The 15987-nt window shown below is 39.7% G+C and overlaps 2 protein-coding genes across 5 annotated transcripts in view; one reads left to right on the forward strand and one right to left on the reverse strand.

The window, feature by feature from the left end:
- The window catches only part of KNOP1 (lysine rich nucleolar protein 1), a 9135-nt gene extending 3008 nt beyond the window's left edge, over positions 1–6127 (forward strand). For all 3 annotated transcript variants that reach the window (XM_027885394.1, XM_027885393.1, XM_027885395.1), the window contains 3 exons: positions 2724–2792; positions 3306–3383; positions 5741–6127. In XM_027885394.1, the coding sequence (XP_027741195.1) occupies positions 2724–2792; positions 3306–3383; positions 5741–6052 (459 nt within the window). In that variant the 3' untranslated portion in view covers positions 6053–6127. The remainder of the gene's footprint in view (positions 1–2723; positions 2793–3305; positions 3384–5740) is intronic.
- A 525-nt stretch (positions 6128–6652) lies between these two features.
- VPS35L (VPS35 endosomal protein sorting factor like) overlaps positions 6653–15987 on the reverse strand; it is a 47747-nt gene continuing 38412 nt past the window's right edge. For both annotated transcript variants that reach the window (XM_027885392.1, XM_027885391.1), the window contains 4 exons: positions 14882–15047; positions 13028–13146; positions 8080–8226; positions 6653–7538 (listed from right to left, as the gene is read on the reverse strand). In XM_027885392.1, the coding sequence (XP_027741193.1) occupies positions 7440–7538; positions 8080–8226; positions 13028–13146; positions 14882–15047 (531 nt within the window). In that variant the 3' untranslated portion in view covers positions 6653–7439. The remainder of the gene's footprint in view (positions 7539–8079; positions 8227–13027; positions 13147–14881; positions 15048–15987) is intronic.

Raw genomic sequence — 15987 nt, forward strand, 5'->3', positions numbered from 1 at the left:
TTTTTTTTTTTTTTTTTTTTTTTTTTTTTTTTTTTTTTTTTTTTTTTTTTTTTTTTTTTTTTTTTTTTTTTTTTTTTTTTTTTTTTTAATCTGGTTAGGGTCATATTTTAAAGCTAAAAGTGCCAAAAGTTAGTACCTACATGCCCAACCTCTGTAGTTATCATTGGGAATTAAGCTTTGAAATGTTCAGAAATTCAATAGGTATCTATCTGTATTTTTAGCTGCTTAAACAACTTGAAAAACAGTACATTGCAAGTCATCAGGTTCTTGTTTTTATATTTTTGTAGGTAATGGGAGACTGCATTCAGTTGTTTTTTATGAAAAACGCTGAATGGTTGGTGTGTTTAAAAGTCAAGCACTGGTCAATAAGGTGTCAATGAAGATTTTTGTAAACTAAAGATGGAGCAGGCATAGCCTGAGCTGCCTCCAGCACACTTTGTGGTGTGCTTTGCTTTGGTGTGCACTTTAAGTGCAGTTTCTTCAAGTTCTGTGGAAACCTGGCAGCTGCTGGTGTCTAATGCTAATCATTGAATATAGATTTATGTGGAGAACCAGATACAGGCATTTTTCACAAGGGTTTGTGAGGGGAGTGTGTGCTTATCAGTCATGAGGTGAGCAGATGTTTTGGGCTTTTAGCTTCAGTTTCTCCTTTTGACCTTTCAAAGGACAAGGTGGTTTTATTTCTGGGATATATTTTCTAATTAAATTGACATTGCCTTTTTGAGGCTGTTAGACATATTTGGATTCTTGCAGCTGCTCATATCCTTGCAGAGGCAAGATAAGCCTCACAAAGACATGTAAACTTGCATGGCCAGTTAAAATGAAAATCACAGCAAATACGTTGCAAACAATTGAGGAGAAGGGTGTAGGGTGATAACCTGTTCTGTTTCTCATTCCCATATGTACCTCTGCCCTTTAATAATAAAAAACACTGAAGAGAAAGTCTCCTGAAGATTCAGAAGTCTGGGTTAATCAGTTCAAGCAAAATCTAGTTCCTGCCAGGCCTAAAGACACTGCACTAATAAATGGCTGATGATGTTGGTTTGCATTTAACTGTGCCATAGTCCTGAAACATCCCAGTCTGCAGTGGGTCATGCACTGCATGCCTTGAGAAATCCTCTCTGGGGCTTGTGCAGCAAGCAAAAGAATAAGTCTTAAAGACAATGTCAAGTGATTCCCACTTAATATCAGTGATTGGTGTTTTGATGCCATCACAGTCAATTTGGGCAGAGTGAAGAGGAGCAGGAAGTTGTTTGCCTACAGGCAGCATGATCCTACCATGGGTGAGGGTGCTCCTTTTCTGTGGAGTTGGGGGAAGCTTGGCACACCTCTGTGGGGTGGTTTTTTCCACTCAGTAGCCTTCAGCAGGTCAGCACCACACTGGGAATCAGCAGGGATGGAGCTGCTCCCCTGTTCCTTGTCTGCCACTTGACCTTCCGGCTAAAAGAATAAAAAATATGCTGCAGTTGTTTGCAGAATCCTGTCACAACAGTTTTCCTGCTTGTTTTAATAGATCTGAAAAGACAGTACCAGGCCATCTAGAAGTAAACTGGGGGTTGGTTTTAGTTTCTTCTTTTCCTCCAAGAGCATGAGCTCTCCTTACTGCAGACGGCGTTCTCTCATTTTTAATAGTGCGTGGACGTGTGTGTGTGAAATCAGAGGTAGCTTTGGAAAGGGAGATAAATCATCCATGGCTTTTAATAAAACTGTAAACCCTCAAAAAAGTAACAGCAGGTTCTGCTGACAGAAGTATGTTACAAATCTTTTCCTTGTCTTCATTTCCCTGGCTGTTTCATGCTTGGATTATTATGTTAACTGTATCAATAGATCTTCCCCTTGGCCACCTTTTCCAGGCTAGCCTAAAACTTATGGCTCGAATTTACCACTATCCTGGACTTATTACTTATCCTCTTATACGGGATGCCCAAAAATCATATCCTATTTACAAATTTGGCAAAGAGAAGCTGAGGGCAGTGATCTAGGAATGCCAGTCAGTGGGAGCAGAAGTTGCCGAGGGGCTGCACTTTGTGCAAGAGCGATCAGGACGTGGTTCCTGTGGACTCTGCTGCCGATTTACCTGCTGCCATCCGGCCCATCCAGTCCTTCTGGGGCTGCTCTGTCTCATCCCATCAGCTCCCTGTTCCTCGCTCTCAAACATGGAAATAACGTGCTGTTTGCTGTAGGAGACACTTGGTGTCTGTGTCCTGCCTCTCCCTGTGCTCTTTCCAGACTGGGAGCTCCTTGGGGACCATCATCCACGAGCGAGCACAGTGCAGCTGTCTCTTGATTGTTTCTTCTTTGTTTGTTTCAGAGAGACCTTTTAATTATTTTACTTCCAGTTTTTAAAATATGCTTTCACTCTCTCTGTCCCTTACTTCAAGTGTAAGTTTAACTTTAACAGAACAGTTTAATTTGAAATTACTTTGCCTGCAAACCCTACTGTGTGTGCCAGTGACGTTGGCAGATCCAATTTAATGTGTGAATTTAAAAAAGTCCTTTATCTTCTTGATTTAAAAAAAAAAACTCAGGGAGAAGGTTTTTCCTTAGAAATACACAGATTTAATTGGCATTTTCATCTTAAATCTGATTATTTCTTCTTGCCCCAGAATAGTACTTTTGATTGCTTAATGTTTTAATTACTCTCATGGTGAGAGCTGTGTAAATTCTAATTAACCAGAGTGGATAAAAATAACCATACAGTCTTTTTTTTTCCTGTTTTACAGGAACATCTAGATGGTGTAATTATTGTACAGGAAAAGAAAGGAAACTGTGATGAAGTTAACATAGACAAGGTATGCTTTGTCTTAGTTGTATAAGATTTAAAGCAAGTCAGCATTTAATATATGCATAGGAATTGATACAAAAAAACTGATTTGTTGCTTTCCCTAAATAAAGGCCTGCTTAAAATGTGCTTTACCTTCTGTAGGTTAAGTCCAAAATATACAGCTCTAGTCAATGTTCTAAGTCGTAGCTCTAGTCAGAAGTTCTAAGTAGCTTATTAGGTTAAATACAGATTGCTTTGTCTCTCATCAGCGTTGGCGGTTTCAGCGTAGCTGTTGCCTGCAATTAGAAAATCAGACGTACCTGATACAGCAAAATATTCATTTAACATACCACTAGAAAAATCACAGTTCTCGTGTTGAGTGTGGGAAACGGATCACATGCAACTTTTTAATTATCCTTGCAAAATTCTGAAGATCACTAATTATTTCAGACATCCCTTTTTTTTCCATTGTGAATTAATTGTCATTTCACGCACAGGAGACAGTGTCTCATGCCGCATGTGTGATCTTTTTGCACGCTAGGTGAGGCGGCAGGCTCTGCAAGAAGAAATCGATAGAGAATCTGGCAAAACAAAAGCCTTCAGTTCCAAAGTAGGACAGGTATGTATGAGCTTAGACCTTGTTCTAATGGAAATACTGTGGGGTCCTAGAGCAAGTTCCTGAAAAAACCCACTCTGCTCTGTTCTGTATGTGGCTCAGGGACGTGGCTTGGCACAGCAGTCTTCCTTCTGACTGCAGAGTTAAGGTCACGCTGTAGAACAAGTTGGTGCAATGCCAAGAGAGTCTGAGAGCTGACAGTGAACTCCTTAGCATTGTACAGTGCTCCAGTTCCCATCATCAGTCCTCAAAAGCAACATTTTCTCTGGTTCCTCTGGAGAATGGGCCATGACAAATTGCTACAGAAGCATTTTCTGCTTACTGTGAAGTACAAATAATTCCAGGCTATGGATATAGCAGTCCCTGAAGTGTATCTTATTTCTTATCTGCAAGACTTTGCAGACATTCAGAAAGGGGCAGATGTGGAAAGGTAAAGGGGTGACAACTGATAACACACGTGTGATACTTACAGTCAGTCCTCTCATGGCATCCACATCTTTCCTCCACTTTGAAAGATGATTCTTTATTCCTTGCTTTTGTGTCCTGTTCAGCCTGCCTCCTGAGGGTTTTACAGTCAGGTAGTAGGAACTGTTGCAGTAGTGTTTAGCAGGGTTAATAGGATTGAGGTGGAGAGAAAGCTTTGCTAGTAATCCAGGATTCTTAGTTGTTTTGCAATACTGCCAGTGTGCCTAGAAAGCTGGAATATGCCTCAAACAAATGCCAGAAACAAATTCTGTAGATGTAACATAGTGGGAGGCAGCCTGTGATAGCTCTGGAACTGCAACTGTCTAATAGTGTGTGAAGTCATTGAGAAAAATGACATCCTTGGCAGGGGATCTCAGTTCCTTGGTGCTGATCTGTCTTTGTTTAGTAGCATGCAGAAGAATAGAAGCTGTGAAAACTAATTCATCAGCTCCACAAAGAGTGAGCTGGAAATGCTTCAGCAAAAGCTGTGTGTACTGCCTGCCAGCAACTCACTTAAAAAAAATTACTGAGTTTGACAAGCCATGATTATATTTGCATCTGTGCAGATGCCTCCCATTCCAAAGGGAGGACTTATATTTATCTGTATGTGACTTCAGTGTATCTGTATGTGTATCTGCATCTGTGTCACAGACTGGGCTTAGACAGCAACTTGCCTTTGTACAAGGTAATAATACTGAAGTATTATGGGTAGCTCTCTTTTAATAGTAGGTATTCTGCCCTGTGATGGTGAATGATACTCCAGCCATGCATTTTTTTAACTTAAAAAAGCCTGCTAGGGCTTGTCTGCAATATTGTGCAGCGTGCTGTGTGTCATGTTGGCTGTCTGCTGGAGGATGACTGTGTCATGCAAGCTACAAGTGCTCAGTTGGAAGGATTTCAGGCAGACACAAACACACCACTAAGTTCACGTTGTTTCCTTTGATGTAACCAGCTTAGTCCATTTAATTAATAATCAGACATTTTTCCATTTAGTATCACTTCCAAAAAAGGGAGTAGCAATCCTGCTGAAAATACTTACAAATGATTGCGTAGCTAAGCTCAGGAGTCAAATAAGATCCTTAGATAATGAAGTCTGTTCTTAGGTAAGCCAGAAGTTCATGATCTCTGAACAGCATATGATTTATCTTGGGTTTTCCACAAACAGCTGAAATATCATTTCACCTGGACATTGGCTCCTCAGAAAGGAGCCAGAATCTGCAGACAAAGGAAAAATCCTGAAGGGGTGAACTAGTTCTAAAAATAGTGAAAGGCAAATACAGTGAATACAAAGAAAACAGGAAACTGCAAGGGAGGGAGAGGCTTTAAGAGCACTAGATTTAGTTCTGTTGGATACAGGGTTTTGCACCCTTGCAATATTAGTTGTAATTAGTAGGATGAGAATGCCAATATTACTTAAAGCTTATGAGGCAGATTGAACACTGTCTCCAAAACTAATGTAACAAAACACTGCTGAAAACAACAGCTCCCAAACTAGGCAATGGGAAAAGATAAACATATGAAATGACAGCGAAAGAGGATTAAGTCTGATAGTTTTCTTAGAATAAGAGATGATGTCTGGCTCTTTGAGCTAGGTAAAGAGAGAGCAGAAAAGCCAAGGTTCCTGAAGAGGGAGGGAAAGTTGATTCTCAAAGGCATTAATCCCTCTCCAGGTTAAATGACCTGCACTGCTAATGAAGATGCATCACACAGAGTGAGTGTCATTCCTTTACCACATCCTTTAAGAGGTACTGCCTGTGGAATAACTGCTTCTTCCCAGCTTTGTCACCCTGGCAGGTGTTTGTAGCTGGTTCTGTTCTCATGGTACACAGCCAGAAATTGTCTTCCTTGGTCTTGTCATTACTTACTTGTGGTGTTAACTGTGTTTTGCTTCACAGGATACAAGGTTTGGACAGTGGAGTACAGCTGCTTTTAAAAGCTCTGAGGAAGAAATGAAGTTTTTTAGACTAATGGGTGGCTTTAAAAAGGGCTCTGTGCCTATCCATAATCTCTCAGGAACTACAAACAAACCAAACATGGCTCTGAACAGGGAAGGGCAGGAGAAGTTACAGCAGGCTCTGAAGATGGAGTTTGATAAAGCAATGGACTTGAAGCAACACAGAGGAATTGGTCTTGGATTTCAACCTACTGCCAACAAAAGAGGATACATAGACAAATATACATCTAGATCTATAAAATTTGAAGATTAAAACCCTGAAGTAATAAAAGGAATGAAAATTCAGCTGGCAATTTTTTTTTTTTTTACTTTTCAGATATTTTTACTTAATAAAATGATTAAGAAATTTGATTTGTGAGGCACTTTTAGTACACGTTTTCAGCTGCATTCACTGGTGGAGCTGGGTCCTTCAGCTAAACAGTAAGTTTTTGAAACCTTTAGCACGTTTCTTCTGCAAGGCAAGGCACAGCCTCCTTGAAAGATTAAAGATATGTGTGCCATGCCTGCAACTAGTTTTTTTTTAATGCTGATTTAATAAACTTATTTTTAGCTACAACTTAGTGACTCAAAGGGATTTTAGTCTTCTGCATGTTTTTTCTTCATGTTTTTACACTCAGTGAGTGGTACAAAGGGATGAGATGAAAAACATGCAACAAAAATGGTTTAATAATTTGGGTGGTATTTATTATCAGCTTGCTAACTCCTTAAATATATGGTTCTGTCTGAACAGATTACTTGTTTAACCTTAACAAAACAAAACATTTTCGTGCAAAAATAGATCTTGATTATCTGTGTAAGGACTTAACTCATTAAGAACTTACCACTAAGCAAAAGCAGCAATAGATGAAAGGTCTCAACATGGTTCCCCTACTGTGGGACAGAAATGGTGAGAGTGAAATTTTATTAAGAGTAGTATCAGTACATGTAACTAAATTCCACAAGGGTAAGATGATAGATCTGTATACACAAACTCCCCCAGAACACACAGATGAACTGCAAATTGTTTTATTCAGTGATAGAGTACTTTGCAAATATAGAGTACTTTGCATACATTTCCTTTTTCATTTGCAGACAGCACTTAAAGATTCCTTCCATTTTACAAAACATGGGACTAAAATGAAAACATAAACATGTTGGTGAAAATGTATTGTAGAAATTAGAACAATAACACCTCGGCCATTTTTCTCTTCTACTGGAACCAACAAAACAAATGCTGGCAGCATCCCAAAGCAGAGAGATTACTTAGTAGGATTATTATATTGAAATGCTGCTTTCTACACAGAAGAAAGACTATTCTACAAGTGGGATGAAGTTTTGAGGCTGTGAATTTATTTGTGCAGATTATCTTCTTTTTTGTTAAACTTACAACAGATTAGATTTTGAAAGGCTTTCACTACCACAGAGGTTCAAAATACTGTTTAGTGAAAGTAAATCAGCATTTAAAATATTAGAGTAAAACTGGAGACAGAAATTCAGGTTAAATTACTGCCCTCAGAACAGTTTTACCTTTACTGTGCCCACGTAAATCTTTCACACTAAGTTAAAACACTGAACTCCTCCAGTCAGAATCTAGATCAGTGATTTTCGGCCTTGGCCGCGTGCTTTCTTGTACAGGTGACTCCTTGGAAAAGAGACATTCCTCAGGTCCTGGACTGCAGAGGAAGCCGAAGGGCCAAGTCTGTGAAGTGACTCATTTCAGGTTGTTGGCTTCGTCTCTTGATGTATTCCAGTGTTTTCACCTGGGTTGGAAAAGAAAGGGATTGGGAGATTTTTAGTGTCTTTGTCTTTTCTCATTTCATAGGCCATCACTTCATCTTTGTATACACACTCTCGTGATTTTCCATAAATTTCACTGGCTATGTGAGCACTTGGCATTTCTTACTCATTATCACGTGTATCTGTCTTCAAGGCTCTCAAATGCCACTTTCCAAGCTTACACCATATAGTTCCTCCACACAATAAAAATGCTGTATTTCTCTTAGAGCTAGTTTTCTATTCTGAAAAAAAAAGTTATAGCATCCAGCACTTTCAGGTTCCTTAATGCTTGGCATAGGATTAAAATTGCTAGAAAGATACAGAGCACTTGAGAGAAGCTGCTTATTCATTAAGCATTTAAAAAAATAAGTTATTGGGATTTTAAGATTTCTTTTTTTTTTTTTTTTTGGAAGAGAGCAACTTACAGAGAGATTAGGTTTATTCAGATCAAGAAAATTTTCCCAAATAAGGAGTGGAAAAAGATCTTAAGAACTACAATTTTTCTGCATTATCTGTTTTCCTTACCATAGTCTTGGTGTCAGCAAAGCCATGTTTCTGAGCAAGATTCCAGAGATTGACTGAAAGCTGGTTTAGTTTGTTGTTTCGTAGATCCCCGTGAGCTACAATAGTGTTAAAGAAATACAGTGCCAACTGGCTCTGCCGCTTCAGGGTCTACAGTGAAACAAAAATATTCCCATATTACCATATAATCATCCCCAAATATGCAGCATAACCTCACTGGGTTCTCTGAACGCTCAGAAGTGCAAAGGACACTCATTTTGTAACCCACAGCAATAGCTACTGACCAAGAATACAGGCTGAGTTATGTTCCACTCAGAATGCAACAAGTAGTGATAGTGAATCAATGTAAGTCGCTGTAAATGGAATAATTACGCAGAACTCCTACATCTCATACCACTTTGGCACAGCGCATTATGTAGGTCTGACACATTTTTAACTCGAGACTCCCTACAATTGCATAGAAATCACCCTCCCACCCACCAGCCTTGCACTTGGAGCACCATAGCTCTGTAAATCTTAGAGACCACTATCATCAATTTAGATTAATGCAACTTCAGGCTTTCTTCCAGCACTCTATTCTACATTTATTTATTTAGGCAGAGATGTTTTTTTCCTACTATTCTTTCACTGAAACTTTGGTTATACCAACATATTTGCACCACATTTGCAGCTACTTCCCCTAAAATTGCTGAGGAAGGCCCTTAAGGAGGACCCTCCTTCATGGTACTCTGCCATGAAGGAGCACCAGCCTCTGGGGAGGAGTCCTGGGGCACAGACAATCCTGCTCCAAGCTTACAGGGTGCTCCCACACTGATTTGGAGTGAGTGAAAAACAGAAATTAAAATGCTATTGCAGATTCTTCTGGTTCCTATGGAGTAAGTTTTCACGGTTAAAAGGCTGAATTATTATTGGATGCGTCTGAGCTGTAGTATTTGTTTATACTGCTCTGCTGCAGCTGTCCTTTGTTCTTTGCTCCAGAAAGCCCCACGGACAAAGGCACAGCTCCATCGTACGCAAACCACAGCAGTGGAGTCCCAGTTTACAACACAACAGTCAGCTGAGCACCCCAATTAATGACTTTAATGCTGCATTTACCCGTCTCAGTTCAATTCACACTGGGGTGGTTAATGCACGGTGTTCAGACACAAGGGTACAGGCTGCATGAGCCACAGACTGGGGGAAGAGAAGTGCAGGGACCTCTGACTCGTGTGTTCCTGACATGGTACCGATGCAGCCATGCAGTCTCTGCCCTTTCCCTAAGGGACTGAAAGTAAATTAATTTCTCACTGCCAGCAGAAGAGAGGTCAGATGCTATTAATCAAAGAAGTGGCACACACTGAGCTATCAGTCCTCCAGATAAATATGGAAAAGGAGTAAGCCATGCTATGAAAGAACTGACCACCTAGAAAAGAGGCCAAGCATGCCCCAAACTAGAAGCATCACACTGCTACTGTATGTATGTGACACAGTAGATCTGTACATCTGTACATGAGACAATCTGCCATATCATGAAATTATTTACTCATTTGAAACATAAGTACTTCAAAAAGGATCATCCTTCAAAAAGGACTCAGAAACAAGCTAGGAGAATGAGAGGCACACTAATTCTCATTGTGTTGGGCCAGGTACAACAGACAGGATTTTGGCACCGAGTCCTCAGTTACACAACACCGAGTGGAGAGAGGCAGGCTCAGGTATGCAGGAAATCCCACCACGACTGAAAATGAACAAGGAGTGTCAGGCAAGGCGTAAATGTTGATGAACAGGAATGTTTGTGTAACATGGCACTGACCTCCCACCCCAGGGATGCATCCATGCCAGCACCCTGCCAAGCCTGGCAAGACTGAGCTGTGGGTGGCACCCCCACTCACGGGGTATTCACAGGCAGCAAGGAGAAAGCAACAGCTCAGCTATTTGGCAACCACACACATCATGGGACTAGCAATTCCCACACCAAAAAGAACTGCCAGCCTTCTAGGCAGCACATTTTCCATAATCCTTGGAATAATGCTGATGACAATGAAACAAAGAACAAATTACATCAGGCCAGAACGTGACCCTCTTGTGTTGTCACCCCTCCACCAAAGTGCAGAGTAATGACCAAATTTCATTTAGCATAACAGAAAAAAAACCATACAATGGGCCATGTAACATGTTTCACAAAATTCTACCTCTTCTCAGTTTAAAACACATCCCCACACAGAGAACTATGTCCAACTCTGCTTCTAGTTCAGTGTTCAAGCACATGTGAAATCAACCAAAGTTGTTATGAGTTTATATAAAATTAAAAATCAGTTGTGTTGAAAGAAGAAGCCTCAAGAGCATTTCTCTCGCTCCATTTTTGATACTTACTATAAAAAGTCCAGTATCTACCATGTGGTGCATGGGAAGACTGCCACCCTAACATGGCACTGCCAGGGGCACAACAACATGCTCCTGATAATTTGGATCAAAAGTCATGTTTGAATAAAACACGCATTTATTACTGAGGAGCAAGAAGCAAGGTATTTACATTTCTACAAAACCTGGAGCATAAGACCAGTCTTCCCCACACACAGAGAGGATTCACTGCTACTCTCATGACCAGAAACAGCTTGAACTTTACAGAACTGTCCAGAATTGAAAATTTCCATTCCAACACTGTCACATAAATGAAGCATTCTCTAATGCTGTGAAAAGACCACGCTGTGTTAACAATGAGATGCATTGTTCTCTTCCAAATTGCCATTTTGGTGAAAGGATTTTATTGTGAGAAAAATTTATTTTCCTTTATAGCTTTTAAAGGAAATGGACCAACAAAAACGCAAAATCATCAGAGGCTTGTTCATTTAAATGAGCAGCCCAGAAGATGAATAATAAAAGGTCATCAACACTGAAGCAGTCCAAATACCACAGTGATTTTATGACCAGTTCTACTTTAGCACAGTTAGAGGTCTCTGACAGTGTTCTCATCACCTCCATTTCCTCAGCAACAACAGCTTCCTCGAACAACCATTCATTCTTAAAAACCAATTTTTATCTAGATCTCTCAAGGACTTTTACTCAATAATGCAAAACAAATCCTCCCCCTTTGTAAGTAAGGATGGACAGAGGAGTAAATCCAAGGCTGTGGGGGCAAAGGCAGGCCAAGGACCTATATCAGTGCTGCTTAGCTTTAAATCCAGTTTTCTATGCAACAACGGCTTCAGTGAAATAACACAGGATCCCATTACTCAAAGTATTATGCTTGAAAGCAGAAAACAAATGAAAAAAAAAGGCCTTTCAGAAACCATGGATTTCAACCCTTACAAACACTCCCACCCACATATTCCATATAGGAGTCAGATGCAAAAAAACCGTTAATATACAACCCACAGTCCTGAAAACTGTTAAAAATCTCCTTTCTAGACCTGCTTGGACTTTCTTAGCTGTGCTAGAATGGTTGTTTTCTGCTGTTACCACTCTGAAAAACAACTACCATTCACTGTGGTGTTGTGTACAATGATGCAGAGGCATTTGGGCAAAGGCTTTAATCATCTTCCATCCCTACAATTGCTCAAGGAAGGACAAACAGGATAGCAAAAGCAGAGAAAAAGCTAAACTTAGCACAGTATCCTCCCAATATTATCACTTAACACATTCTGTATTGGCAAACACTACTGTGCAAACAGGCTATCTAAAAAATCCCATCAAATCAATCATCCCCTGCCCTCCCATTCCAGGCTGCAAGCCACAAGATTTCCATCAATGGAAGCTGTCCAGTAAGGGGTGATTAGGAAGCTGTGAAGGGGCTCAATCTCTGAAGCAGGTACAGTAACAGAACAGTGAGTTCTCATTATTTCAGTAATACTGACAACATTAGTCACCTGCCTTTCACATACAATCCATTAAGCTATATTTGATCCCTCAGAGCCTCTCAACTCCAAGCAAGAAATCCAATAAGCTGCCTGGAGTTTTCTTTATTTAATATCGAACAAATATCCTAAAACCAGGGTAAAGACAAAACACCTTTTTCCTTTCTCTGTACCTCTCTCCTGATTTCATCCCAGTGTCTGGGATCTGAAACTTTTACTGATTATAGGTGGCTTTCATTGTATTTTACTCAGTAATAGACTAACTGTGAATTCTCACTTTGCTCTTTACAGAATTGGACATTTCAGGTTACTGCTAACCCAGCTGGCAAGAAAATACAGTTTAATCCCTGCCCATGGCAGGGGGCTTGGAGCTTCCAGCCCAGAGCATTCCATGATTCTATGATTTACAAAGCTGAGAGCCAAGAGGAAACAACAGGAAGGATGGACATGGAGCAGATATTAGGTGTGACCATACTGCAATCAAAGGAGTGACTGTGGCACTGTCTCCAATTCTATCTTAGGCAAATAAGTGCAATACCATCGTAAAGCTCATTATAGTCAGCATAATATAAGACATAAGATATAAATTATCCCACACTGACCATCATATTTCAATGCCCAAACTACACCAGGGCTCAAGCTGGTTAATTTGAAGCCACCTCTAACCCCAAAGAGCATCACATTTCCATAACCAGACTACAGCAGGACTCAAGCCAGTGAATTAAAGCTAACTGTAAGATCACTGTCAGCAGAGTGCAGCTCTGCAGTGCTCACTCTGTGCTGCAGCACAACCACTCCTTGGTGCACGGTCACAATCGATAGCACAGTGCCAGAGCAGCCTCTGCTGCCTGTCAGCTCAGTGACCCATCCCTGGCCAGCCCAGAGCTGAGCAGGAAACTCCTGCCTGCATCTTGAACATGGGTTATAACTGTGGCAGCATCTATTGCACATCATTAGGTGTCCATACCAGACTCACTTTTTAAACAAGTAAAACTACCCAATTTCCTTTTGTTAAAAGGCTCCTGGAGCTTTCAAAAAGACCAATGCCTGGTCAAAGGTGGTGCGATTCTTCAAATTACTTTTGGGTTTGTATTGAATCAAGCTGAGTAAGAACTTACCTCTTCTTTTCCAAGGGTTTTCAGATGATCCAGGATTTGTGCTATCACTGTTTCACACAGTTTATTAATTTCAGCCAGGAACTTGGAGTCTCCACCATACAAGGCATCATTGGAATCAACTGCAGAGATGAATTCAAGCTTAGGTCTGTCTGAAGAGCTATGCATTTGTTTGCTACTGAAAATACCAGCTATTGATAGAAGACCACATTTGGAATTTATGAAATGGCCCTTCCCCGAAAACACGACCAAAACAATGGTGTTTAGGCGCCTACCACTTGGTTGCCTACTATGTCTTTTTGATTTTAGGAACAAAACACTGAAAAGAACCTTCTAGCTTAAAGCTAGTTCTGTATTCCTGGATGTGGCCAGGCTCAAAAATATCTGCTAGACTTAATGCAAAACAACAAATAGTGTCAATTTTCACTTTTTCCACAGAGATAGTGCTCCCATCACTTTAGAAGAGTATGGCCATCATCTGCAAGGGCAGCAGGACTGGGCCAAATAGTTTTACTTTGTGAAAAAAACAAGATTTTCAAAAGAAACTGCATTTTATTTTTCTTCTCCCTAAAATAAAACCATGATTACCTCAAAGTCATGGACAGAAATTCAGAAAGTGCATTTTCAGTTTCAAAGACCTTAAAAGATTCTTTGGAGGGAGAGAGCTCTTGATGTTTTAAGAGCTTATATAATTGTGATTTTAAACATGTCTTTCAGCCTAATTTATTTATATTTTACTATGAAATAGGTTACAAGAAATTTGTAGGTTTAAGTGTCCTCTAGGTAAATCAGAAAGCACAAAGATGATCCCCTGTTTCCAAGTAAACTTGATTTTAAGAAGCTAAGGTACATGGTGCATCATCCTACTACAGGGTAAAAATTACAATTTATATTTCCATGCTTGTCTCCATTATAATCTAATTAATTCAGATTTCTCATTTTAGGATTATGCAGCTATTTTGGTCATATAAAAAATGGAGTGAAAGAAAAAGCAGCTAAATGGCACTTCCTTACAGAATTTGAACAGCAGATTTACTGCAGAGTAGTAGTTCAACTGACAGCTAACTGCAGGAGATATTTTGTCATGGGTGGTAACTCTGACAGACTATTCACCAGAAGAACTGCAGAATATATTCCAGTCTGCCTCTGTGGAAGCCCTGTGCAACTAAAAGAAAAAGTCAAACTATCTTGGCCTCTCTGACTCACTAGTCATCCAGTATGCTTTAACAGACTCAGTTATTACTCTATCTTCATTTAGTAATCTATAATCAGAAGACAAATACTCAAATTTTAAGGCATATCAAAATATTATTGCAAAAAAGATGACAGCTATTTTATAAAATGTAAAATCTTCAGAATTTTCTAGCTATTCTGAAGATTTTTATAAATTATCACTGCAATTTCCAAAACTGAGAGCCTGCCTTCAAAGCAGCAAATATATAATTTAAATAATGGAGACCAGGCTTTACATTCTGAAAACTGCAGTTGTTAAAAAATCTGAATGAGATACCAATGATAAGTATAAATCAAGTTGATAGTTTAGACTAAAAAAAAACCCCTCCATATGTATAAAGTTCTAATATTTAGTGAAAAGTTCATAGTTATACGCATTTGCACCACCAGGAGCAAACCAAGTAACTCACTCTGCACAGATTCATTTTAAAGAACAGGCTGTGCATCTGTTTAGGAGCCACTCCTGTGACTTTTTTAAGTTACCATACCTGGAACTGGATAGAAAAATAACCCATTCTGTAAGACTGACCACCACTGATCTTCATTAACGAGGTGCAGTGGTAACACAATACTACAAATTGCATGGTGGGAACGCCAGGACCCAGAGCCCCCCTCAGGAGTTACCTTTATCTACATGGTAGATATATGCTTCTTGAGTCATTGCAGACAGCAGATGCAAAACATTAGTATAAATCCTGACTTTGTCATCACTGTTATCCTCCCAAGTATAATCCTGGATCACATTTAGTAATCCTCGCACAAGAAACAACACTCCTTGCTCTGGATGGTCCTACAGAACAGAAAAAAGATAGGTCAAAACCAACACACCACAACAACCCCTCCAAAAATAGGATTATTTGCAGTCATTCAGTGGTTTAGAGTCACAATGTAAGCTCTGTAAAAGCAAAACTACAAAATAATTAAAGCTGACATCTACTTTTCTCAAGTATGCTTCCTGCAAATCCTTTTAAAAATTTGTTCCAGTTTCCATCTAAAATGTCCATTTGACCCATAATCAGAACTTCATCTAGGCAGCCTCCACAGGCAAACTTTAAAATGCTTTGTTTTCTAGTCATAAGAGAGTAGTATACAATCAACAATCTTTTAACATGAAAGGAGTAGAGAGACGTCTGCTTTACATAAGCTGGGAGTTTTTGCAAGCAGCTTTAAGGCTGCACCAAGCTCATTTCCAGCTGGCAGGTGGGGCAGCAATACCAACACACGTAGGACAAACTACAGGCCACTGAGGACATTTCTTTCTGATCTTCTGTAAAGTAAATAGAAGAAAAAAATGACAGAAGCTAATTTCTAAATCCTGGCATCTCAATGCAAGTTATTCTTCATTACTGAATCTGAGGGGTCCGCTGGAATAAAGAGAATCCAGTGCTCTGATGAGGAGGATTTGGACAGCACCACACTGGGCTGCTTCACCAAACATGTAATCAAATTCAAAAGGAAGGAGAAAACCATAAGGAATGTTTCAGTGAGGAGGAACAACCTGCTTTTTCCAAGAACAAATGAATATATCTCAAACATTTTTCGAGTCTTCCATATTAAATTACAATTTCCCCTCATCTTTTAGCTATGGAAAAAAATATTGGAAGGAAAATTCTCTCTCTCTCTTTCTCAGTTTGACCATTAGTTAAAAAGTGGAAGGGTGTGGAATGGTTGTACTTTGTGAAATATTCATCAGAAGAAGAAGATTATGCCAAAACACATCTTCCAAATAT

This window comes from Empidonax traillii, unplaced genomic scaffold (genome assembly GCF_003031625.1).
Source record: "Empidonax traillii isolate 1590-97213 ecotype Southwest subspecies unplaced genomic scaffold, ASM303162v1 scaffold166:size2381449, whole genome shotgun sequence".
NCBI classification, from domain to species: Eukaryota; Metazoa; Chordata; class Aves; order Passeriformes; family Tyrannidae; genus Empidonax; species Empidonax traillii.